Source organism: Globicephala melas, chromosome 20 (assembly GCF_963455315.2).
Source record: "Globicephala melas chromosome 20, mGloMel1.2, whole genome shotgun sequence".
NCBI lineage: Eukaryota > Metazoa > Chordata > Mammalia > Artiodactyla > Delphinidae > Globicephala > Globicephala melas.
The window spans coordinates 28,976,755-29,000,282 of record NC_083333.1 but is presented as its reverse complement, the minus strand read 5'-3'; the positions used below and the strand labels follow the sequence as shown (position 1 = coordinate 29,000,282).

Sequence of the window (23,528 nt, the reverse complement as noted above, 5' to 3'; positions counted from 1 at the left end):
TCCCTGACTTAAAAAATACCTAACAAAACCCAATAACCAGCATATAGACTTAAATTGGAAAATAATCTAGGATTTTCGCAAACCTCAAGGGCACTTGTACCTCTAAGACAGCCTTTCCTGGCAGAGATCCTCTGTGAAACCACAGGTACTGGGCCAGGACCACAGCACAGGGCCAAACATACATTCCATATTGAAGATGCAGGACCTGAAAAGAATTTTTTTGTATGCCATAAATAACTCATGCTGGAAGTCAGAATATTTATACAGGGCTTCCCTGGTGGCGCAGTGGTTAAGAATCCGCCTGCCAGGGCAGGGGACACGGGTTCGAGCCCTGGTCCAGGAAGATCCCACATGCTGTGGAGCAACTAAGCCTGTGCACCACAACTACTGAGCCTGCGTGCTGCAACTACTGAAGCCCACAAGCCTAGAGCCCGTGCTCCGCAACGAGAAGTCACCGCAATGAGAAGCCCGAGCACTGCAACAAAGAGTAGCCCCCACTTGCCGCAACTAGAGAAAGCCCGCGCGCAGCAATGAAGACCCAATGCGGCCAAAAATAAATTTGTTTTTTAAAAAAGAATATTTATACAGCAATTACTGAGCGCTTGGCACTGGCATCCATTACAAAAACAACAGTTCCCTCTCTCCAGTTTGCATCCTATGGTGGGGGGAGCGTCGGGATATAAAATTGCAATACCATGTGATAGGCATTCTTCATACCTTCACTTACTCAACAAGAGTTTATCCAGGGCCTGAGTGGCTTAGTGCCTATTATAGGCTGAGGATGTAACTCTCTTGGAATATGAACTACATACACATATATTTATCTCCTACTGGGGAGAGACAAGCAACAAGTAAGCAAGTGGATATTTTTGGTTGCAACAAGCACAATACAACAGGGTAATGTGAGAGAAATGGGAGTGGGCAGTGACCACAAGGGGTCTGCTCGAGATGGGGAGAGAATGATTCAGGCAAAGGCCCTGAAGCAGGAACTGAAAAACCTCTCACTGAGCACAGAGAGCCCTGGCAGTGTGGGCCTGAAGGCTGGAGGCAGGGCTGCGCAGTACAAGCACAGGTCAGAGGCAAGGCAGAGGCCAGACTTGTGAGGTCTTGTAGGCCACGGGAAGCTTTGCTTTTATTTAAGTGCAGTGAGAAGATAACTGGAGGATTTTAAGCACAGGCATAACCTGGTAATGCGAAGGAGGAACAGTGGTGTTCTAGGATGACATCCTAGAAGAGGTTTGAGTTAGAGCTGAATCCTGCAGTTAGGAAGGTAGGCAACTTACAAAGCCTTTGGGGAGGCACTGAATGATGAGAGCATGGTATTTAGGGAGGCAAGGTAACATAGCCCAGGACTCCGGAACGAGCCTGCCTGAGTTCAAACTTGAGATCTATAATTTACTAGCTGTGTGACCTCACTCAAGTTATTTAACCTGTCTGTGCTTCAGTTTCCTCAACTGCAAAATACTATCTTCATAGAAAGGTTAGGAAGATTCGATGAAAACTACCTAGTACAAAGTAAGTATACAAAGTTAGCGATTGCTAAACTGCAAAATCGCAAGACTTTGTTTGCTAGAGCAAAGGGTGCCCCTCCTGGGGAGGTAGGAAAGGAGGCTGAAGAGGTAAAAATATCAAAGGTGAAGGAACTGAAGGTCTGAACCTAATCATTCAATACACTCAACAAAAATATTGGCGCCTAAAATATGCTAGGCATGATTAAAATGCCTGCCCTGGTGGATTTTACCCAGGAGTACAATGAAGGATTTCTGACCTGAGGAGTGAGTTATGCAGATTTAGGTGTTAAAAAAAAAAAAAAAAGTGTATCTGTTTTCACAAGGCCTATCTTCACCCACTCCCTAAATTTGGGAAGAAATCCAAAGGAGGTCGGGAGGGCTTTCCTGGCGGTCCAGTGGTTAAGACTCCACACTTCCACTGCAAGGGGCACGGGTTGGATCCTTGGTCGGGGAACTAAGATCTCATACACCGCGTGGCGCAGCCAAAAAAAATCCAAAGGGGTATTTCAACGTGCAGGCCTTTAGAAACTGCCAGAAATGGGTTCCACTCCAGCCTTCAACTCCTTTTAAGCTGTTTCTCATTTAAACTGCTACTGCCAATACCTACACCACCAGCTGCTGTTACACATGAAAAGATGCTCAACATCATTAATCATTAGAGAAATGCAAATCAAAACTACAATGAGGTATCACCTCACACTGGTCAGAATGGCCATCATCAAAAAATCTACAAACAATAAATGCTGGAGAGGGTATGAACAAAAGGGAACCCTCTTGCACTTTTGGTGGGAATGTAAATTGATAGAGCCACCATGGAGAACAGTATAAGGAGGTTCCTTAAAAAGGAGGTTCCTTAAAAAACTAAAAACAGAACACTACCATATGACCCTGCAATCCCACTACTGGGCATATACATACCCTGAGAAAACCATAATTCAAAGAGTCACGTACCACAATGTTCATTGCAGCACTATTTACAATGGCCAGGACATGGAATCAACCTAAGTGTCCATCAACAGATAAATGGATAAAGAAGATGTGGCACATATATACAATGGAATATTACTCAGCCATAAAAAGAAATGAAATTGAGTTATTTGTAGTGAGGTGGATAGACCTAGAGTCTGTCATATAGAGTGAAGTAAGTCAGAAAGAGAAAAACAAATACCGTATGCTAACACATATATATGGAATCTAAGAAAAAAAAAGAAAAAAAGTCATGAAGAACCTAGGGGCAAGACAGGAACAAAGACACAGACCTACTAGAGAATGTACTTGAGGATATGGGGAGAGAGTATATATGGGGGTATATGTATAACTGATTCACTTTGTTACAAAGCAGAAACTAACACACCATTGTAAAGCAATTATACTCCAATAAAGATGTAAAAAAAAAAAAAGTTATGTACCACAATGTTCATTGCAGCACTACTTACAATAGCCAGGACATGGAAGCAACCTAAGTGTCCATCGACAGATGAATGGATAAAAAAGATGTGGCACATATATACAATGGAATATTACTCAGCCATAAAAAGAAATGGAGTTATCTGTAGTGAGGTGGATGGACCTAGAGTATGTCATACAGAGTGAAGTAAGTCAGAAAGAGAAAAACAAATACCTTATGCTAACACATATATATGGAATCTAAAAAGAAAAAGAAAAAGGTTCTGATGAACCTAGGGACAGGACAGGAATAAAGCCACAGATGTAGAGAATGGACTTGAGGACACGGGGAGGGATAAGGGTAAGCTGGGACGAAGTGAGAGAATAGCATTGTCATATATACACTACCAAATGTAAAATAGCTAGCTAGTGGTAAGCAGCCGCATAGCACACGAAGGTCAGCTCTGTGCTTTGCGACCACCTAGAGGAGAGGGAAAAGGAGGGTGGGAGGGAGACGCAAGAGGGAGGGGTATGGGGATATACGTATGCACATAGCTGATTCACTTTGTTATACAGCAGAAGCTAACACAACATTGTAAAGCAAGTAAACTCCAACAAAGATGTTTAAAAAAATGAAACACTGCAACGTGAAAGTGCTTTGAAAAACTGGAGGTATATAAAATATAATTGCTCTTGAGAGAGTTCGGGGTCAGCCACGAGCTGAAAGGAAGCAATGCCAGCCTGAGAAACTTTATTTGGTTAGTGAGGGTTGGAAATCTCTTCCCCCCGCCCCCAGAAACTGAATTAAGAAGTCCTTCAACAAGATCAAAAAAAATTAGGTGTCAAGAATGCCACTTTTCTGGCAAGAAATATTAGGTATGGAAAGGTCTCCTTCCTAGCAGGGTCTTCAAATTTCTTACTGAAGGACATTTAATCTGCCAAACGGCTTCGTACCAAACCGTTTCGCTCTGTGGTCCAGCCTAAGGCGGGAAGCCGCGGACCTCCCTCCCTATAGCCCCTGGTCGGCCGAGAACCGCTCCAGCCCCAATGCGCTTCCCGGCGGGTGCCTCCGCACGCACCTGCGGGACGCGGACCTCCAGCACGGCCCCCTCAGCTCCCAGGCCCGGCTCCTCCGAGAACCGAAAACGCTTCGCCCGGACCACATGCCCTCGGAGACCACGCTCGGTCGGAGGGGAGTCGGTGGCCCCCGGGCAGGCCGGGAGCAGGGGAGGGCGCCGGGTCGCCAGGCTGCCAAGCTGCACGCTCGGGTGCTCTCAGACCGGCTCGGGCCGTCTCCCCAGCGCCACGTCGGGTCGCTACTACCCGACGGCAAAAGGGGGTAAGCACCCCTCGGGCGACGAAATGGCCACGTGGCGAGAACAGACCAGAAACCCGGCCAACGAGACACAGAAGACAGGAGGCCCCTACGCTGAGGTTGACGGAAGCCAGCCACGAAAGAACTGCTGGCTGCCGGAAGTGACGCGCACCGCAAGGAGGTGCGGGAGAGGCGGGGCCGCAGCAAGGTGGTGCCTCGAGCGTCTTGACCTTCCCAACATGGCGGAGACCTGGCGTGTGTGAGGGCGGACCCCAGAGGCTCGGAGGCCAATGGCTTATCGCAAGAGGCCGTAGCGGGCGGGGAAGACGGCCGACGCAGGCCCAACCCGAGGCTCGGGAGGTGGTTAGGGAGTGAATTTTCTGGAAGGCGACTTTAAAGGCGCCGGGCTGGAGCGAAGGACGTTTTGGTGCCGCCGCCGCCGCCCGGGTCGGGGAGGGGACGCACTGGTGGCAGGAAGCGAGCTGCGCCAGGGTCGTCGCGGAACCAGCTGGTGACCCTGCAGGATGAACCACAAGAGCAAGAAGCGGATCCGCGAGGCCAAGCGGAGTGCGCGGCCGGAGCTGAAGGACTCGCTGGACTGGATCCGGCACAACTACTACGAGAGCTTCTCGCTGAACCCGGCAGCCGTGGCGGTGAGCGGGCCGCGATCGCGGGCCGGGCGGGGCACGGGCATCCCCGGGAGCTACGCACCTCTACCGGGGCCGGGGTCCGCGACCAGCACGGCCCCTGGAGTTACGATGGGCTCGCCCGCACCCCGCGGAGGTCGAGGTCATCGGGGCCCAGATCCCAGGGTGGGCCTCCTTCTATGCGCCGCAAACGCGCCTGCCGAGGCAGCTGGAGTCCCACGCCCCTGACGCCCTTCACGAGGCCTGTCACCCCTGCATCCCTTTGGGCGGCGGGGCCCTAGGGACCCCGGCTGTCAAAAGCCACGAGTGGAAGACGCGAAGCCCCCCTTCCCTGATGCGGTGGCGCTCGGTGCGCAGTGCCCGAACACACGCAGGTCCTTTTCCCTCCCTAAGAGGAGCCGGAAATAGAATCTGGCTCCTTGGGTATGTGATTGCTAATTGGCCTTGGGGGACACCCTTAACTGCCGCCGGACTTTTTTTTTTTTTCTTTAATGCGATAGGTCTTTTCTGATTCCCTCAGGACAATGTGGAAAGGGCAGACGCCTTACAGTTGTCGGTGGGTGAATTTGTGGAACGTTACGAAAGACCGTACAAGCCCGTGGTTCTGCTGAATGCCCAAGAGGGCTGGTCTGCGCAGGAGAAATGGACTCTGGAGCGCCTCAAAAGGAAATACCGGAACCAGAAATTCAAGTGTGGTGAGGATAACGACGGCTATTCCGTGAAGATGAAGATGAAATACTACATCGAGTACATGGAGAGCACCCGAGATGACAGCCCCCTTTACATCTTTGACAGCAGCTATGGGGAACACCCCAAAAGAAGGAAACTTTTGGAAGACTACAAGGTGCCCAAGTTCTTCACCGATGACCTTTTCCAGTATGCGGGGGAGAAGCGCAGGCCCCCTTACAGGTAAATACTGGGCAGTGGTGTGGTTATAATCTTGTCTACAGCAGCAGGAGCAGCTGAGCTCAGTCAGCTAATCTGTTTCCAAAACAGTGAGTGGTTCTCTCTTGGCTGCACTTGGCACTTACTTAGAGGGCTTCTGGTGTCTGCCCAGGGCCTCCTGTCTGGGCATCAGGATTTCTGAAAGCTCCCCAGGTGATTCAAACGTGCAACCAAAGTTGAACCAGTGATCTCTAAGGGATGTTTTAGTAGTTCAAGTCCAGCAGTAAGACATGTTGGTGATTTTTCCTTTTTCTGTTAGGGGTCAGTCCATGCACAATTTCCTCAGCGTTTCTGCGTACCAGAACGTGTGTAGTCTTTGAAATAACGATAACATGTTGGTGTAAAATTAAAGCTTCTTTTGTGGTGTGTACGTGTGGTCAAATTGCACTTCATATCTTGGATGTTTCCATCCTTTAGGTGGTTTGTGATGGGCCCACCACGCTCTGGAACCGGAATTCACATCGACCCCCTGGGAACCAGTGCCTGGAATGCCTTAGTCCAGGGCCACAAGCGCTGGTGCCTGTTCCCTACCAGCACCCCCAGGGAACTCATCAAGGTGACCCGAGAAGAAGGAGGGAACCAGCAAGATGAAGCTATTACTTGGTTTAATATCATCTATCCCCGGACACAGCTTCCAACCTGGCCACCCGAATTCAAACCCCTGGAAATCTTACAAAAACCAGGAGAGACTGTCTTTGTACCAGGTACAGATGAACTGAAAGTACATTCTTTGAATTCAGTAATTTGTAATTTTGGAACACAACTATATAGGGAGAGTCAAAGAAATCCCTCTGCACGCTGACTCTGGGTGAACTGACTGGTTCCCGCCTCTGACCGTGATGTGTTGCTGTGTGGTCACATGCTCAGGGGGACTGCTGTCCACGTTTCTTGTAACCTGAATGTATAATGACTGTTGATAAACTTCCTGTATGTAGAGAACCTATTCATTTTTATTCCTAGTAGATACTTAGTGTCTTTGTTTATTGAATATGTTCAGGGACTTGTGCTTAATTTCTATAAAGGGGGTTTTTGATCAGTGTAGCACTGGGTGGATTGAGTCAGGAAAGAGTGACTTAGGAGCCAAGAGGCAGGAAATCCTACACCTGAAAACTACACTTTGTTTTGATAGGTTGAGTGTGGGAAGTAAGGGTGTTCAAGATGGGCATCCTCCATCTAGAAACTGAAGAACTTTCTCCCTTTACAGTTCTGGTCACAGCTTTGGATTAACAGGGCTTGACACGTTTACTCTGTAAAAGGGCCAGAGAACAGATATTTTAGGCACTGCAGGCTGGGTAGTCTCTGTTGTAACTGCTCAGCTCCGCCCAAGTGGCAGGAAAGCAGCCACGTACAATCCATAAACGAACAGGTGCAGCCACGCTCCAGGAAAACTTTACCCAAACAGGTCGTTGGTGAGCGCTGCCCTCAGGAGGAGCATTTGCCTCTCTGGGTCCTGTGTCTCTAAAGCTGTCCCTTGTGGACAGGAGTCCCCAGGTTCTGAAGTTTGTGTTGTTTGTTATGTGAAGTTTATGTCATGGCGCGATCGCGTGTAGAACCAATCCTGTTTAACTGTTTACTTGTTGGATTTCAGGAGGCTGGTGGCACGTTGTCCTCAACCTTGACACCACCATTGCCATCACCCAGAATTTTGCCAGCAGCACCAACTTCCCTGTTGTGTGGCACAAGACGGTAAGAGGGAGGCCAAAGTTATCGAGGAAATGGTATCGGTGAGAGCCTTTTTTTTTTCTTATTTTTGCTTTGTTCCAACTTCTACCCCAGAGATAAAATGGAAAGAGTCCACTGGTGTCTTAACATGTGCTGATTTTAGACGGGCCTGGGAAAAGCCGGGGCCGCAGAACCTCACGGGGAGAGGAGAGTGGGTCCAAGGTCAGGGCTAGTTCTCAGGATATTTGCCAGCCTTGAGGTGACAGGGTAAGACTGCACGTTTGATTGAAGCCACTCGGTCAAAACATGGTCACAATTGGGATTGTTCCTCGTTTTCTGTTTTGTTTCTGGTTTGGTTTGGTCTGGTTTCCCAAAGCTAGCACTAGCAAAGGAAGCCGTTTTGTTTGGGTTTTATTTTGGTTATTTCTTTTTCTTACCACAAAGCATTATTCCCATTTAAACTTATGACCTTCAGTTCTTGTGAGCGAGGTGACTGCCCTGGAGACTTAGCTCCTCTGTTTATCCACAGAACAGATACAGCACGGGCAGCGGCAGTGCAAGCCACCCCCAGCCACCCCGTGCCACTGTGTCCCAACCCTGACCTGGAGGGACCAGCTCTCGGGGTAAGAGAGGGATTCTGGCTTGCTCAGTGCTCAGCCTCCCTGCTGAGAGGGCCAGCAAGGGTGGTGGCTTTGTTCTCCCCAGACTCTCGGGCATCTGAGGCCCACTGACTCTGTCCCGCAGGCCGCCGCGTGCTGCCGTTTGGTCACGCTGAAGGCCGTCCTGAACAGCAGGTCTTTTGTCCCTGGCTGCAGTGGCCGCCAGAATAGGTTCCAAGGGGAGGGCTGCCTGCTGCCCCGACAGTCCCGTTCAGCTTCAGCTTCCAGCGAGGGGGGACCCTCTCTGTTGCTTGATACTTCTTGTCTCTTACAAACCAATGTAACCAAGCCCAGCTCCCATCGTTAAGTACTGTGCTGTGGAAAGGAGAGGTTAACAAACAACAGCTAGGAAAGGTTCAGGAAAAACGAGCGAGAGAGATTGTTTCTCCCGAGGGGAAAACTAAGACTAACTCGAGGAAGATTTGCCTCATGTCTCAGCAGCACGTCTGTCTCGTCTGCACAGCGGGTAGCGAGTTGTGTGTGGCTAGTTTTCCTTTCAGGAAAGCCTGAGCAGCATGGGGGGTTTCGTCCCCAGCCTGTGGATCCGCGTGTCCTCAGCACCGTACAGGCGCGTCTAGGAGAGACAGGGCTCAGCTCTGAGTCTGGGGTACTGCGTGTGGGCGTCGCCGCCTGTCCCAGCACTGAGGACCCGGGTCTTGTCTCTCAGGATCTTGAGGCAGGAGCACCCTGAGTTGGCGGTGCTGGCTGACTCCGTCGACCTGCAGGAGTCCACGGGGATCGCCTCCGACAGCTCCAGCGACTCGTCCAGCTCCTCCAGCTCCAGCTCGTCCGACTCGGACTCAGAGGTGAGTCCGTGCTCGCGGCCCAGGCCTCCGGGGCTGGTCGCCCTGAAAACCAGCTGTGACCTTCCCACCTCCTACCCGGGAGGGAGGACGCTGGGAACGCGTTTCGCTTTCTTCCAAGAACTGCAGCTGCCCACGTTCTCGCCGTGGGGTGAATTTTGCCCATTTTACAGCTGTGCACGTACTAGTGAATCGTTAATCATCTCTAGAGGTGAGAGGAGTGTCTGGGGATTCTGTAAATGACCCGGGATCACACAGCTAGCGGACACTGGTGTCGGGATTCCACCTCCAAGAATTCTCCAAACTCAAAGCCCACGTTAGGAATCTCCCCCGTGGATAGTAAATTATAAGCCTAGAAACTCAGCAAATTCAGTCACCTTGTTTAAGCTAACACAACACTGGGTAAGAGCATCCGTGCTTTTAGCAGATGAAATGCCTGTCTCATGACTGTGTGATCCACTGATCCTGCCTCCTCTCTGGAGGAGGCCGTGTGTTTTATGAGTGTTAAGTGCTGTGCAGTGAAATTCCACGATGCCATCGCAAAGTGCTGGCTCTCACACAGTCTTAGAGGTGGATCTTGATTTCAAACAAACACCCCTTCTGTTAGAGAACACTGGAGGGACCCTTGGGGTCTGAGGAGACGGATATCCCGACTGTGTCCTAAATGGCCCTTTTGCCTCAGGGAGGCGTGGACAGTATCGTGCTGTCTCCTGAGGGCCGAGGTTCGTTTAGCGAAGAACTGGGCTGTATCCGACCGAACCCCTGTTTTTCTCCTCCCGTGTCCAGTGCGAGTCCGGCTCTGAAGGCGAGGGGACGATGCACCGCAGGAAGAAGAGGAGGACGTGCAGCGCAGTGGGAAACGGGGACACCACCTCCCAGGACGACTGTGTGAGCAAAGAGCGCAGCTCCTCCAGGTGACCGCGCGTGGCTGTCGTCTGTGTGCAAGGACGTGCCTGCAGCCTGCGGCAGGGCCCTGGGGGGCAGCCTTGTGGATCCTGCAGACCTGGGAGGGCCAGCGAAAGCCAGAGAATGAGGATGCTCTGGGAGTGGGAGTCCAGTCACTTAGCATTTGCTACAGTAGCTTTTTTCTCCGCTACCTATGCAAGTGAACGTGGCTTGTTTTATGCATAAGGGCGAGAATCTACGTGGATGGTGCCAAGGGAACCCTTTACATTATTTAATAATAAAAGTTAAATTCATTTTATATCTTGGGAACTTTTTTCCTGGAGAATACCAGAGTATCCCCTTGTTGCTCTTCTTGTCATGATCTTGGGAGAAGATAGTGTTTCCGCTGGTGGGTGCCCTTGATGGGGAAGTCATAGCTACCGCAGTAAAGGAAGAGGATGCTGAGAAGTTACCCCATATCTTCTGAAGAGCCTGAGGCGTGGCCTCCTGCTTTTTCTCCCAGTTTGCCACTGCTGCTTTGAGCGCTTGCAGATTCCTTATAAAATCTTAATCATGTCTCCAATGGGTTTTGGTTTTTGTTTTAAACCCTATAGGATCTAAATAAATTAAAACTTGAGATAAAAATCCATAAGCTAATCTTTTTGCAAGCACCTGCTCTGGTGCTGGGCACACGACAGGCTCCCACTGAAGCTTGGTGACTCTGCGTGCATCCAGGGTCTTTAAACCCCAGAACCCTGTTGTCCATGTGCTGCTAGTTGAAGTGTCAACTATAGGTAGCATTAAGAGGTGAGGTTTTGGACTTCCCTGGCGGTCCAGTGGTTAAGACTCCGAGCTTCCAATGCAGGGGGCACGAGTTCGATCCCTGGTTGGGGAACTTCCGCATGCCGCCCGACAAGGCCCACCAAAAAAAAAAAAAAAAGACGTGAGGTTTCAGGGAAGATAGTGAAATACTGAAGCCTGTGGGATTCTGTCTACAGTCCCTGACTGCTGCAGCTGACATTCCTGTTATGTTCTTTGTATCTCCAGGCAGCCTAGCGCTTGCTTAAATGTGATGAACAGGACCTACGTTCCTTTCTGTCGTCTTTTCCTCATTCTCTGGGGTCTGGCTGGAATTCCGTGGGGGAAATTCGGGTGTCTTAATCAAGTGGATTTATCAGACTAGATGGTGCATTTCTCAACCCGAGTTGTCCTTTTCCCAGGCATACTTAGATTTCTCTTCTTGCTTTTTTAAGTTTTTTCTATATTGTAGACTTATATCTGTCCTTGGGGTGTGACTTTGTAAGAAAAGTTTTTAGAGAAAGCCCTGCCATTACATCAACCTGGGGTCCTGGGGGTCCTGCTTTTAACATATCCTTCCAGCTTTGCCGCAGCTGTGCTGTCTACATGCTGATTACAGGCAGTTGTACTTTCCTTGGCAGGATTAGGGACACTTGTGGAGGCCGTGCTCACCCCTGAGCAGAAGCTCTCCCTGAAGTGGCTCCCACGTGAGCTGTTGGCGGCCACCCAACTCAGTTTTCCTGTCTTCTGCTCCTACCTTCTCCTTTGTCTTCTTTGAATTTGGATAATCCTCTCTGGCCCAAGCTCCCGTCTCCGGTCAAATGCTGTTTTTTTCTGCTTACTGAGACTAGATTGTCAAGAAGTTAAAAAACTCCGCATGCTTAGTGAAGCACCGAAGGCCTCCGTGATGTCGCGTGAGAAGGTGCTGTGCTTCTCCTTTAAAACCAAGCTGGTCGACCGCAAGGCTGGAGGGTTGTGATCCTTTGAATGCCTTGTTGCATCTGTTGCCTCGCTGGTGTTGGTGAGGGACTCCCGCCGTCCACGTGGCCGGCTGCACGCAAGCGGAGACGCCGAGAGTGGTGAGCGGTGAGTTCTGTGTGAAGCGATTACGTGTAAGAAGGACCACGAGTGTGCCGCCTTCCTGTGTGCCGTCATCCGTCCAGAAACGCATTCGGTGGCAGTAACCCAGCCACTCACCACTGCCTAGTGCTATCTTAGGATTCGTTACTTTTTCTCCACAATGAGAGAGGCTGTTAGAGTCCAGGGATAATTTTGTCATCACAGAACTTAAATTATAAACAGGGCCAAGTTCTTAAAAGATTTGTCGCCATCATTCCCACCACGTGATCCATAAGTCAGAAGCTCTCACTCTGTAAGAGGGTTCATGATAGTGTCCCCACTTCTTGGACCTGCAGACATTAGGTGGGGATCGTGTTACGTGCTGGGAATAAATGCAGAGGCGGTGCCTCTGGCCTTTGGGATCTGTTTAGGCTTCTAACTAACTCTGGTAGGGACTGCCCAGCGGGTTCCATCTCCTGCCCTGTCAGTTCACCTGCTCGCCTTCATCTGTCCCTAAATTCACCCTAAGAGGGGGTTGTTGAGGGCGTGCCCCTGTGAAAAGCATTTTTTGGGCTGGAATGAGGAAGGGAAGGGCACCGGTAGCTTGGGGCCGAGGAGCTTCACTGGTGCAGAGGTGTGTGGGCAGGTGGCTGGAGCTGTATGGTGTCTCTCAAAAGCCTCCCTTCAAGGGGGTGTGATCAGGGAACTCATGGTCGCTTCTTCGCCACATGTTCCATGTTTGATAGACCAGTTATCACTTCCTGACTCTCTGGGTTGGTCGTGTGGCTTTTACTCTAGAAGGCTGGTCCCCTGTTTTGTCTTCGTCCAGTTTTCTGCATTCTGAAATGCCAACCAGAACACGCGTCTGGGTTGGATGGAACGTCTGCTCGCTTCCTAACGTCGCTCTACCTGCCACTCCCCCTCCTGGCCCTCTGGCTCCAGTGTCTGTGGTTGTGAGCAGATCCAAACCCTGAGAGATTTTATTCATATTTGAATGGCATTCCTCCTCGTTTTTAAAAAACTTTTCTTGACATCTTCAAAATGCTTTTTTCCTTTTCCCAGTGTTGCTACCGGGCTGTCACACTCACTCCCTTTCCTCTAAAATCCATACCAACTGTGCCTCCCTCCACTTCAGTTTAAAGGATGAAACCACCAAACAGGCTTCTTGCCACCAGGGGGCGTGGTGGGATGCATTTGCAGCAGCAGGGATGGTAAAGTGGAAGTTTGGTTTGAGAGACTAGCCACCCAGTTTTACTTCCCCAGATGCCAAAAGTGATTCCTGTTTGAAAAACAATACCCAGATATAAGGGATCCAGCCCGTCTGACAGGCCCGCAGTCACCTCTCCTGAAAGTGCCTGGGTAGCACGGATTACATTTGGGTCTTGCCACCCCACACGAATGACTGTGGGACACTCTTTCGTTGTCTTAACCAGGCCAGAGATTCAGAAGCCCCCCTTTTACTGTCACTGTGGGCCAGGCAAACACACCACTGTGGAAGCAAAGCAGGGCTGAGGTGGGGAAACAGAAAGCAGTGGAGTGTGGCTGGGTGATCACGGTGAGGTAGGAAGCAGGAACCAAGGGTCCATCTGTTCTAAAGTTAACCTTTTCTACCCACCTGGCGTGAGCTACTCCTTTGAGTGGTGTCAAGGATAGTAAGAAGAAAGATACAACATTAAACTATTTTTAGAGATTATTTTCTGAGACGACAGCAGATCTTAAAACCGACAAGCTGGGTCCTGGAAGAAAGGATCCGGACTAATAACTACTGTAGAGGAGGAGTGGGGTGGGCGAGACAAGAGCGGGGGACGCAGGACATCAGGAGGGCTCTGGGTCTTTGGGGATGAGGGAGGTGCCAAAGGCTTTACCATCAGCCCAAGGTGGTCAGTGCTGCACACAGGGGCCTCTGGGGTCAGTAGTGCTGTTGTGTTGAGGGTGATGCCTTTGAGGGGAGAGCCACCAAAAGCAGGGACATTATTCACGTTTTGCTCTCGCTTGCAGATGCCCATTTGTTAATTATTAAAACACACAACAAATGTTTCAGCACCAGGCACTATTCTAGGTGCTGTAGACGCCACAGTGATGAACGCAGCTCCCTGACCTCGTGGAGCTTCACAGACAGTGAAGTTGGCTGTTGTTCACAAGGGCCACGGGTCGGAGTGGGTAGAGCCGTGCACGTCCATCTCCGTGACCAGAAAAGCAAGTTCAGTCCTTACTAAATGCAAGTTTATGAGCTCTTCATAAAAGAACATAATTATAATTATAGCTGTATTTTTAACTTAGGACGCAGCTTCTTTGTGAATCAGCTAAAGGTATTTAAACAGAGGATCAGCAAGAAGGTTGCTGGTGCAAGTGCTTTACACATTTATTAGCGTTTCCGCCTTGATAGGCGTTAGGACTCCAGAAAAGAGTGTGGGGTGGAACCGGGGTTTTGCAGTAAGTGTTGTAGAAACCACTGTCTAGGAAGTAGGCGTATGAGCACGCAGCTGTAGGTTTCTTGAACTGTATGTAGCATTTCCACAAATAAGTCGTTCCTGCTGTGTACTGGGTCCCACTGATGGTTCCACGTGGAGTCTGGTTTCTCCTCATACTCCACCCCTCCCCGGCTTCTGTCGTGATGTTACACGGATGTTACATTGTATGCAGCAAAACTGCAGAGGTGGCTCTCAACTTTGTCTCATGATTCAAGTTCAAAAACTTGGAGCACCTGGCCCCATCCTCTGCTCTCCCGGGAGCAGGAGAACTGGCCCCGCCTGCCTGCTGTCTCCGTGGGGACTGGACACTACAAAGGAACTGGGACTGTCTGCTGAGAGCCTGGTGCCTCCTCCGGGGTCACGTAGAGCACCCTGAGCGCCTCCTAGTTCTGCTTGGGTCTTACCCGTGGGGTCTGCCACCAAATGCCGGTGGGGCCGCAACTGGATTGGCATTTTTAACTTTTCACTGGGATGAAACTTGTTCATCATTTTAAATAAAGCAACTTGATTTGGGGTTGGGTTGTTTGCATTGTCTTGTCCTTGTTTTCATTCTTACTCATCTGAAAGTCAATAAAGTGTACTGAGTTTGTCTGTACAATAGGACCTCTTAGATATACACTTGATCTTGAACAGCTCAGGGTTTAGGGGTAACAACCCTCCCTACACACAGTGGAAAATTCAAGAAAAACATATAGTCAGCCCTCTGTATCTGTGGTTCTGGTTTCTGCAGCCAGCCTCGGACTGTGTAGTACCACAGTATGCGTTTATTGAAAATAACCCGCATCTAAGTGGACCCATGCACTTCAAACCCATGTTGTTCAAGGATCAACTGTATATTTTAAAACAAGGTGGACAGGTGACAAAAATAAGGCCCAAACACTTTGGCTGAAAGTGCCCCCTGGTCAAAAGCCAGTAGCCAAGAGATAAACCTCGCTCCACATTTTATAGCTGTGGGGCATTTTTCATCAGCTGCGACTAAAATTCCTTTTGCGTGTCCCCCCAGTACTATGTGATGCAGCAGGATTAAGCTCGCCCTGTGTGGCGCAGCCAAAGAAAAAAGAAGCAATAAGCAGTTCTTCAAAAAAAAAAAAGAGGCACTCACTCCTTCCAGCATCTTGGCTTACATCAGATATCCCTGTACGTTTTCTAAAAACGTATTAAATGCATCCTAAACAAAAACCGGAACCCTGGTTTTTCAGTATTAGGCCTGTGTTTGGCATGATACCTTACAAACTTTGTCCACCCCTTGTTTTTTAAAAATAACTAGAGCAGGGTTTGGGAGTGGTAGGAAATGAAGTTTTCGGTTACAGTGCATTTGTCTCCAGCATACACTGTTCAGTGACAGAGCCCTGGAAGGGTCTGGAGAAACAAAAACAGTAGGCTGCTTTTCCCTCATTCCACCCTCCGACATTCCAGAGTTATGAGAAAAAGAAAGACAGTAGGGGAAATAGAGTTGACCCACGGCACCTGGTGCTGAATTCCTGAAGCCCGTCTTTGGGGGCAGCCTCCATACCCTGAGGCCTGTGTGGAAGGCCGCTGGGTCCAGACCGGGAAGGGGCCTTCACCGGCCAGCACCTAGAAACGTCATCTTTGTGAAAACGTATCAAAGCAACCCCAAGGAGTAAAAGCAGCTGGTGACGTGTCTATAAAGTGGCTAAAAGTAAGCAGAGTTGGTGTTTTCATTGTCTTACAGGCAGTCCAGAGCTACCGTCTAGTGAACCCTCCTGTCTTTACTTGGCCCTTAGCATCCCCCAGCTAGCAATTCCAAAGTGCTCTAAGATGACCTGCTCGGGTCTAAAATGATGATGCCCAAAGGGCCCCGGAGTACTGGGTATTTCAAACTGCTTTTCAAAAGGATCCTAAGCCCAAAGCGTCGGGCCCGCCCAGGCAGGGAGGGCTTGGCCCTTCTCGGGCCTCAGGAGCACTTCCCAAGGGGCCAGGGCTCTGGTCCCCAGCAGCTTGAGTCACCCCCACCCCACCCCCACCCCACCCCCACCCCGGGTCCTGGGAGGTCGGGGGCGGGCAGGGGGCGGGGCGCGGCGGGGGCTCCGCCCCGAGGCGGGGCGCGGCGCGGCGCGGCACGCTCCCTCGGGGTCCCAGCGGGCGGGCACTCGAGCGGCCGCAGCGCGATGGAGGCGCCGGCGGAGCTGCTGGCCGCGCTGCCCGCGCTGGCCACCGCGCTGGCGCTGCTGCTTGCCTGGCTGCTGGTGAGGCGCGGGGCGGCCGCGAGCCCCGACCCCCCGGAGCCCGCGCCCCCGGAGTCCGCGACCCCGGCCGAGGCCAGCGGGACGCCCACGCCGCTCGGCCCCTGCGCTGCGGAGCCGGCAGCCGCGCCCGAGGGGCCGGGGGAACCCAAGCCGCCAGACGAGCCCACGCCGCCGGACGAGTCCGCGCCGCCGGAAGAGTCCGCGGTGGCGCCGGCGGAGGCGGAGGAGCAGGCCGCCGAGGAGAGGCAGGTACGGACCCGCCCTCCCGGGCTCCCCTTCCCACTCTGGGGCCAGGCTCCCCCTGGCGCCCCCGGCAGAGCCGAGAACCTGGCCCCCAGTCTTGAGCTGGGCTGCCTCAGGGAGGGCAGGAGCCCGCGGACGGCAGGAAGGGAAGGTCCCGGCGTGCAGATTCAACGCCCTCCCCCCCGAAGTGTCGCCGAGCCTGTCGGAGTTGTGTTTTGTCGCCTGGCTGGCTTTCCTCTTCTTGGCCTCTCCTCCCCCGGCACGGGTCATACCCCACTCCCCACCCCTCAACCTCCAGCCCACGGGTTCCCAAATCCACGTGCATGTGGCTTGTTTCAAGGGCTGCAATGACAGTTGTCTTGATAGTGGAAAATATAATACTTAAAAAAAAGAAAGAAAAAAAGGAAAGCTGCCTTTTCTTTTTAGGCTAATTTGAAATCCAGATTCCTGAGTCATTTATGTGTGAAACCCATTGGGTGGGACTGAAAGAAAGGCACCGGACAATTGCAATCCTTTTTATTGCCGTTTCCAAACTGCACGGTGCTTTGCACACTCCCCCAGGGGCTGCAGATCAGTCGGGCCAGGGTGCAGTGAGGAAGCAGGATAAGGCCCTCCTGCGGCACAGCTGAGACCCCCCAAAGCCGCCCTCCTGTTTCTGCAGTCCAGCAGCTCTGTCCTGACCCCGCGGCCGCCGTCTTGCTTCAGGATATCCAGATGGGCGTCTGATGGCTTGTGGGTATTCCTCTGCCCAGACCGATACACTTTTTCCAATGTATCTCTTTAGATTGGAAGCCTAGTTGCCAGGCGCCTTCCCAGGACTTCAGCACCCTTGGCCCTTCCAGGCCACCAGCAAGGGTCCAGAGCCTGATCAGAAGGCCTTGTTCTGACTCCTGAGGTCCCTTTCTTGGAAGGGAGGATGGCCAGGACGGTCAAAACTGTGAGCAAGCTGCTTTGGTGCGTTGTGAGCACGTCTGCAGCGCCCACTCTGAATTTTGCTGGACACAATGGTTTATACTGGAGAGAATCCTTGCAGGGAGGAGGAGGCAGCGAGGCTGGGCGGAGGCATTTCTCTTTGCTGAGTAATTGTTCCAGACCCCCTGTGAGCAGGCGCTTTGCTTGACAAGAGGGTGACTAATTGTGTCATTAGTGTGTATTCTGACCAGGCTGAGGAGAGCTGCTGTATTCATCCCAGGGAGCACTGAGGCCCTGTGGTTCTTGCTGACCTCACCTGTGGTGATGGCAGGTGGGGTTTGGATGTGTGCTGATGTGTTAGGCTTGCTCCCATATTTAGGATTCTCTTGGGAACAGGGGAGGTATAGGGGCTGTTCCCAGGCTGCCACTTGCTCTCAGTCAGCCCTGCTCCTAGAGTTAACACAGTGGCCCCTTTTCACCCAGAGGCAGCTTCTGGACTGAAGTTTAAAATGTTCTGTAGGGGGCTTCCCTGGTGGCACAGTGGCTAAGAATCCGCCTGCCAATGCAGGGGACACGGGTTCGAGCCCTGGTTCGGGAAGATCCCACATGCTGCGGAGCAGCTAAGCCCGTGCGCCACAACTACTGAGCCTGTGCTCTAGAGCCCATGCCCCACAACAAGAGAAGCCACTGCAATGAGAAGCCCGTGGGTACTGCAACAAAGAGTAGCCTCTGCTCGCCGAAACTAGAGAAAGCCCGCGCGCAGCAACGAAGACCCAATGCAGCCAAAAATAAAACAATAAATTAAAAAAAAAAAAAAATGTTCTGTAGGGAATTCCCTGGCGGTCCAGTGGTTAAGACTCCACGCTCCCACTGCAGGGGGCCCAGGTTCGATCCCTGGTCGGGGAACTAAAATCCCGCATGCCACATGTCGCGGCCAAAAATAAATGAATAAATAAATAAAATGTCCTTTAGTGGTGCTCAGTCATCTCGATCCTCTGGGTTACAGCACTTCTGAAAGAACTTTCTACAAGGCCTCTAGGCTCTCAGCAGTATGATATCTATGTAAGGGGTTTAGTGGTTCTTTAAAAAGCAGGCCTGGTTTGCCTCTGGCTGGGAGAAAGCAGGTCCTGTGAGGGCGAGTGGGGGCTTCGAAGGACAAGGCACCTTACGGAGGCTAGTGTGGTGGACACAGCCTCGGAGCTGGTGTGCTGCCAGAGCAGATGACCGTGACAGTTGAGGCTTGTGCGTCCCTCCTTCCTCTCCACGGCCTGTCCTGACGTGATCCACCCAACGGGAGAATTAAGTTTAAGTCCACTTCCTCCTTTGGAGGTCTCGCCCTTCCCTTTTGGGTTCAGGTCTCCAGCCCTCTCTGAGCTAGCAAGCCCACGTCGACTCCAGCTGTGCACAAGGCCCTGGGCCAGGTGCTGGGGGACACAAATATCCACTGTTACCCACTCCCCCGCCTTCCCGGTGGTGGCATTACCCCGAAAGGAGCTGCTAGCAACTGTCTGGAAATGGACTTGGGCATTTTCGAGAGCAGGTCCCACTGCTTTCTTCTGATGATCACGCTGCCCAATCCTGGAGAGCAGACTGGAAGGCCCACTGGGGAAAAATAACTCAAGTCTGGGTTTGGAAAAGCAGCAGGGACGCCCTCACCCAGCCTCTCCCTAAGTGAGCAGCAGCAGTGGGAGCGGAGGGGGGGCAGCCCCAGCTGCTGAGAGCGGGAAGGCACAGCCCCAGCCCCGGGAGAGTGGCGCTTAACTCACCTCTCCCCTCCCCCCTGCATTTTCCATTCTAATCCAATCGCCTCCCTTCTTGGCGAGGCCTGGGAGGCCTGGGGCAGCTGCTGCCCACCCTCACAAAGCTGCTTATTGAGAAGGACCCAGAGCCCAGGGAAGCAGCCTTCCGCTGCGGCTGTGGGCCATGGGGAAGCGGCCCCTCGGCGCAGGAGAACCAAGTCGCATGAAGGGCCTCCGTGGGCTGGGAGGCTGAACTGGGACTGAAGAAATGCGGGCAGAGCAGCCAGGGCAGGGAGGCCGAGCAGAGGGCAGAGTTGTATTGTGAAACCTCTTGTCATTTCTCTCTGAGGGATTAGTGTGGGAGCGGGCAGGGGAGGGGGTGGGCATGCCCCACCCTCACAAAGAATTATGGAGAACAGCGTCAAGAACAGGAGCTGGTCCCTTTTAAGCCCAGGAAACGGTGCTTTTTGGGTGCTGAGGTATAGCGTAGGATTTTAGGATTTGCAGGCCTCTTACCTAATGGAGATGTGGATTCCAGCAAGGCTGTATTGTAGGCTACCAAACAGTGGTCATGGGCAAAGGGTCAAGTGTCATTCAATAGTACTAGAGTCAAATCGCTCTGTCTGTGCCAGGACTCAGGCATCCTGGTGCTCGGGCCCTCAGTCTACTCAGAAACGGAGTAGGGACTTCCTATAAGGCAGCTGGCCAATGTCACAGGCAGGGAGACTGTTCGAGATTGAAGGAGACTAAAGAGACAGGAAAGACAAATGAAATGCCTGATCATTGATTGGATTCTGGATTTGGGGTAGGGGGGTGGAGTGGGGGTGTGGGGAGCTATAAAGAATATTTGGGGGACTTCCCAGGTGGTCCAGTGGTTAAGACTTCGCCTTCCAATGCAGGGGGTGCAGGTTCCATCCCTTGTCGGGGAGCTAAGATCCCACATACCTGGAGGCCAAAACACCAAAACATAAAACAGGAGCAATATTGTAACAAACTTAATAAGACTTAAAAAAAAAAAAAAGAATATTTTGGAGATAACTGGATCATGTGTCAAATGAATGGTTTATTAGATCAGTTTATTGTATCAATGCTCACTTTCTTGAGTGTGATGCCAGCGTTGTGATCATGTAGGAAAATGTCCTTGTTCTTAGGAAGGTGCATGCTGAAACGTTCAGGGATAAACATGTCATGATTCACATAGTCCCACACACAGATCATGGGTGTGTATGGAGAGAGAGTACAAAGATGGATGGAAAAATGTTAAGGATTGGTGAATCTAGGTGAAAGGGTGTATGAGTGTTCATTGTATTATTCTGTCAACTTCTCTGTAGGCTTGGAATTTTCCAACATACAATATCGGGAAAAAGGAACCCAGTGAGGAATTTCTCAGGAAACGGCTTGGTTTTTCGGGCACTCTAGGGGTGCTGGTCTGATTGAGCTGCAGAGCCTCCTCTGTCTGTCCTCGCCATGCAGCTGGGCCCTGGTTCACCTTTTCTGAAGTTATCTTGCTGTTAGGTCCATCTTGTCACCAGCCTTGTCACCGCAGGCCTGCCCCCCGGGAGCTGCAGAGCCCCTAGCCCTCCCAGAATGATCAAGAAGCAGGTAAATCCCATCCCCCATCATGTGTCTTGAGCTTCATTTATTTTTTTTTCTTTATTGTATTTTATTTTCATTTTTTTCTTTTTCATGTCCTGACTTTCGTGGTGTCAGCATGACTCCACTTTTCTGTTCTCTTAACAGAAGCCAGTTTAGTGGAGGCTAACAGATACCTGGCAGGTGTTCATACCACTTTGAGTCCGCTCGGGCTGCTATAACAAAGTACTGTAGATTGACTGGTTGAAACAACAGACATTTATTTCTCCCAGTTCTGGAGGCTGAGAGTCCAAGATCAAGGTACTGGCGGATTCGGTTCCTGGTGAGAACCCACTTCCCAGCCAGCTGACAGCTGCCTTTTTGCTGTGTATCCTAACACAGCACAGAGGACACTCTGCTGTCTTCCTCTTCTTATGAGGGCCCTAACCTCATCATGGGGGCCCCCACTGTCATGATCTCACTAAGCCTAATTGCCTCCCCTAGGTCCCACCTCCAAGTACCATCACATTGGGGGTTCAGCATATGGGTTCTGGGGGATACAAGCAGTCTGTATCAGATCTAGTGGTTCTCTAGGGGGGTGGGAAACAGAAATAATCCAAATGTCCGTTAATTAGGATTAGTAAGCAAATTGGTAGAAATAAGTAAGGAAAAAAGCCGAACACAAAACAGGAATTATGTCTTCACGATCGTCACAATGAGGTACATCAACTAAACCAGATGACGCAGAGGGCTAGAAGCAGAGTTCAACGTTTAGAACTGCAGGAGGGTATGTTTTGTAAAGTTCTTTAAGTTCATAATTATTTTTTCATATGAGAAAGAAGTTGGGGCTTTCCTAATAGCTAAATTTCGTTCATCCTTTCAGAGACAGAGTCTTGTTTGCACATAGAAAGTGTAGCTGTCAGAGTTTTTCTACTTAGTGGGAAGACGTAAACTCCCAAAGAACGTGTTTAAGAAGAAAGCTGTCTGCCTTCAGAGAGTTAGAAATAAAACGCTGAGCGTGTTCACTTTTAGACAGTTTCTTTTTTGTAGTCTTTTCCTTCCCAGACCATCGGCCCAAACCACAGCGTGGGAGGGGTGAGACCAACTTAGACCCTTGGTGGACGTTCTTTTTGAGAAATGCCAAGTCCCTGGTAGCCAGAGTGTTTCTGGAACAACCTGAGGCAGAGCGCACTGGGTTTGCCCCTGTTAAGGACAGATAAATGGAAGAGGGGCCAGAAACCCCTCCTCCTGTCGGGCCCTGACGCACAGACAGAGCTGCTGGCTGCCATTCTGATTGCCTGCTGCCTGATAAGAACCAAAGACGGAAGCCTGGGATGCTAATAGCAATCATTCCTTCTCTCTTGCCGGGGAGGTGGGCACATGGGTCACCTTCTCCTGGCCAAGGTGGCTAAAGAACAGCTAATGAGATTAACCAGCCTGAAGGAAACCCAGTGCAAGAATTCCTGGAACTTGCTTATCTGGTATTTTTGCCTCTGAATAGCCTTAGGACTTGGGGAAGTCACTTAACCTTGTAGATTTCCCATCTACAAAATGAAGGGGTTGACCTAAAATGATGTCTGAACATCTGGAACAATCTGGAATTGTCTGCTTTCTAGTCATCAGCTCTTGTTTCACGGCCTGGGTAGAGGGTGTGTGTGCGCGTGCGCACATGCGCGTTTTTTTTGTTTTTTTTCTTTGTGTGTTTGTTTTGGCTGTGTTGGGTCTTCGTTGCTGCGTGCGCGGGCTCTCTCTGGTTGTGGCGAGCGGGGGCTACTCTTCGTTTCGGTGCACGGGCTTATCATTGTGGTGGCTTCTCTTGTTGCGGAGCACGGGCTCTAGGCTTGTGGGCTTCAGTAGTTGTGGCACGCGGGCTCAGTAGTTGTGGCTCATGGGCCCTAGAGCGCAGGCTCGGTAGTTGTGGCACATGGGCTTAGTTGCTCCGCGGCATGTAGGATCTTCCCGGACCAGGGATAGAACCTGTGTCCCCTGCACTGGCAGGTGGATTCTTAACCACTGTGCCGCCAGGGAGGTCTGTGCTCGTGTTTAATATTTCCAAGTTAGAAATCCTGGCAGACATTGCTAACCCTCTGGGCAGTCTGGTTGAGACAACCCTGGACTTGGTCTCAGCAAGGGCCTAATTCTGTGACCTTGGTATTAATACTCTTTCTCCCAGCCAGATTCTTCCTTGCTGAAGGCTCAGTGTCTGAGGTCAATCTCAAGACAAGAAAATACCTCTGGCCCAGTGGCCTCCTATGAAGATCTGTAAACCTACTCCAGGGTCAGACCATTCTTTGTCTTTATTCCTCATGATCTAAAGCTGGTTCCCCTTCCTCGGGTGGAGGCCGAGATCTTAAGGAGATATTAAATGCTGGCCCCCTACATTCTGTATTGCCCTTGGAGTTAGTCGTGGTCAAAATTCTTAAGTCCTGGCTGTTCCCAACACAATGATTTCACTTCTTCTGACCCTCTCAGATCTGATTTGGTCAGTCCCTTAGTTTTCTTCCCTGTCCTTGACCTTCTCTATTAATCCCGAAATGTAGAGACTAGAATTCAACCACTGATTGAGGGTCTGGTAGATGCCTGATTGCTGCTCCAGGGTATTTTTTTTTTTGATGAAGCTTTTGATGTCCTCTAAATCCGATTTATAGGAACAGTGCCAAAAACTGTTAATCTGATAGGATTGAATCTGGCAGGCTGCTGTCTGAGCCAGACAG

General features: G+C 51.0%; 3 protein-coding genes across 7 annotated transcripts in view; 2 read left to right on the top strand and 1 right to left on the bottom strand.

Annotated features, from left to right (window-relative positions):
- Positions 1-5,219, bottom strand: part of METTL23 (methyltransferase 23, arginine) — a 7,032-nt gene extending 1,813 nt beyond the window's left edge. The window contains exons 1-2 of one of the 4 annotated variants that reach the window (XM_060290888.2): positions 4,924-5,219; positions 101-205 (exon numbers count right to left, since the gene is read on the bottom strand). In XM_060290888.2, the coding sequence (XP_060146871.1) occupies positions 101-184 (84 nt within the window). In that variant the 5' untranslated portion in view covers positions 185-205; positions 4,924-5,219. Of the gene's footprint in view, positions 1-100; positions 206-3,976; positions 4,360-4,923 lie in introns of those variants that run through there. The other 3 variants (XM_030837802.2, XM_060290889.1, XM_030837803.3) reach the window with 3 other exon arrangements.
- Positions 4,462-14,655, top strand: JMJD6 (jumonji domain containing 6, arginine demethylase and lysine hydroxylase). Of its 2 annotated transcripts, none has more exons than XR_009560425.2 (7): positions 4,462-4,865; positions 5,380-5,768; positions 6,222-6,508; positions 7,393-7,528; positions 7,996-8,089; positions 8,793-8,931; positions 9,715-9,842. XR_009560425.2 is itself a non-coding variant. In XM_030837794.3 (7 exons), the coding sequence occupies exons 1-7, from the start codon at positions 4,737-4,739 to the stop codon at positions 11,287-11,289; spliced, it is 1,245 nt and encodes a 414-aa protein (XP_030693654.1). In that variant the 5' UTR covers positions 4,465-4,736; the 3' UTR covers positions 11,290-14,655. The 2 variants fall into 2 exon arrangements, 1 of the variants encoding a protein (XP_030693654.1); XM_030837794.3 differs by lacking the exon at positions 7,996-8,089 and adding an exon at positions 11,253-14,655 and having other exon boundaries at positions 4,465-4,865.
- A 1,601-nt stretch (positions 14,656-16,256) lies between these two features.
- MXRA7 (matrix remodeling associated 7) overlaps positions 16,257-23,528 on the top strand; it is a 30,579-nt gene continuing 23,307 nt past the window's right edge. Inside the window, exon 1 of the mRNA XM_030837788.3 lies at positions 16,257-16,597. Coding sequence (XP_030693648.1) covers positions 16,271-16,597 — 327 coding nt within the window. The 5' untranslated portion in view covers positions 16,257-16,270. The remainder of the gene's footprint in view (positions 16,598-23,528) is intronic.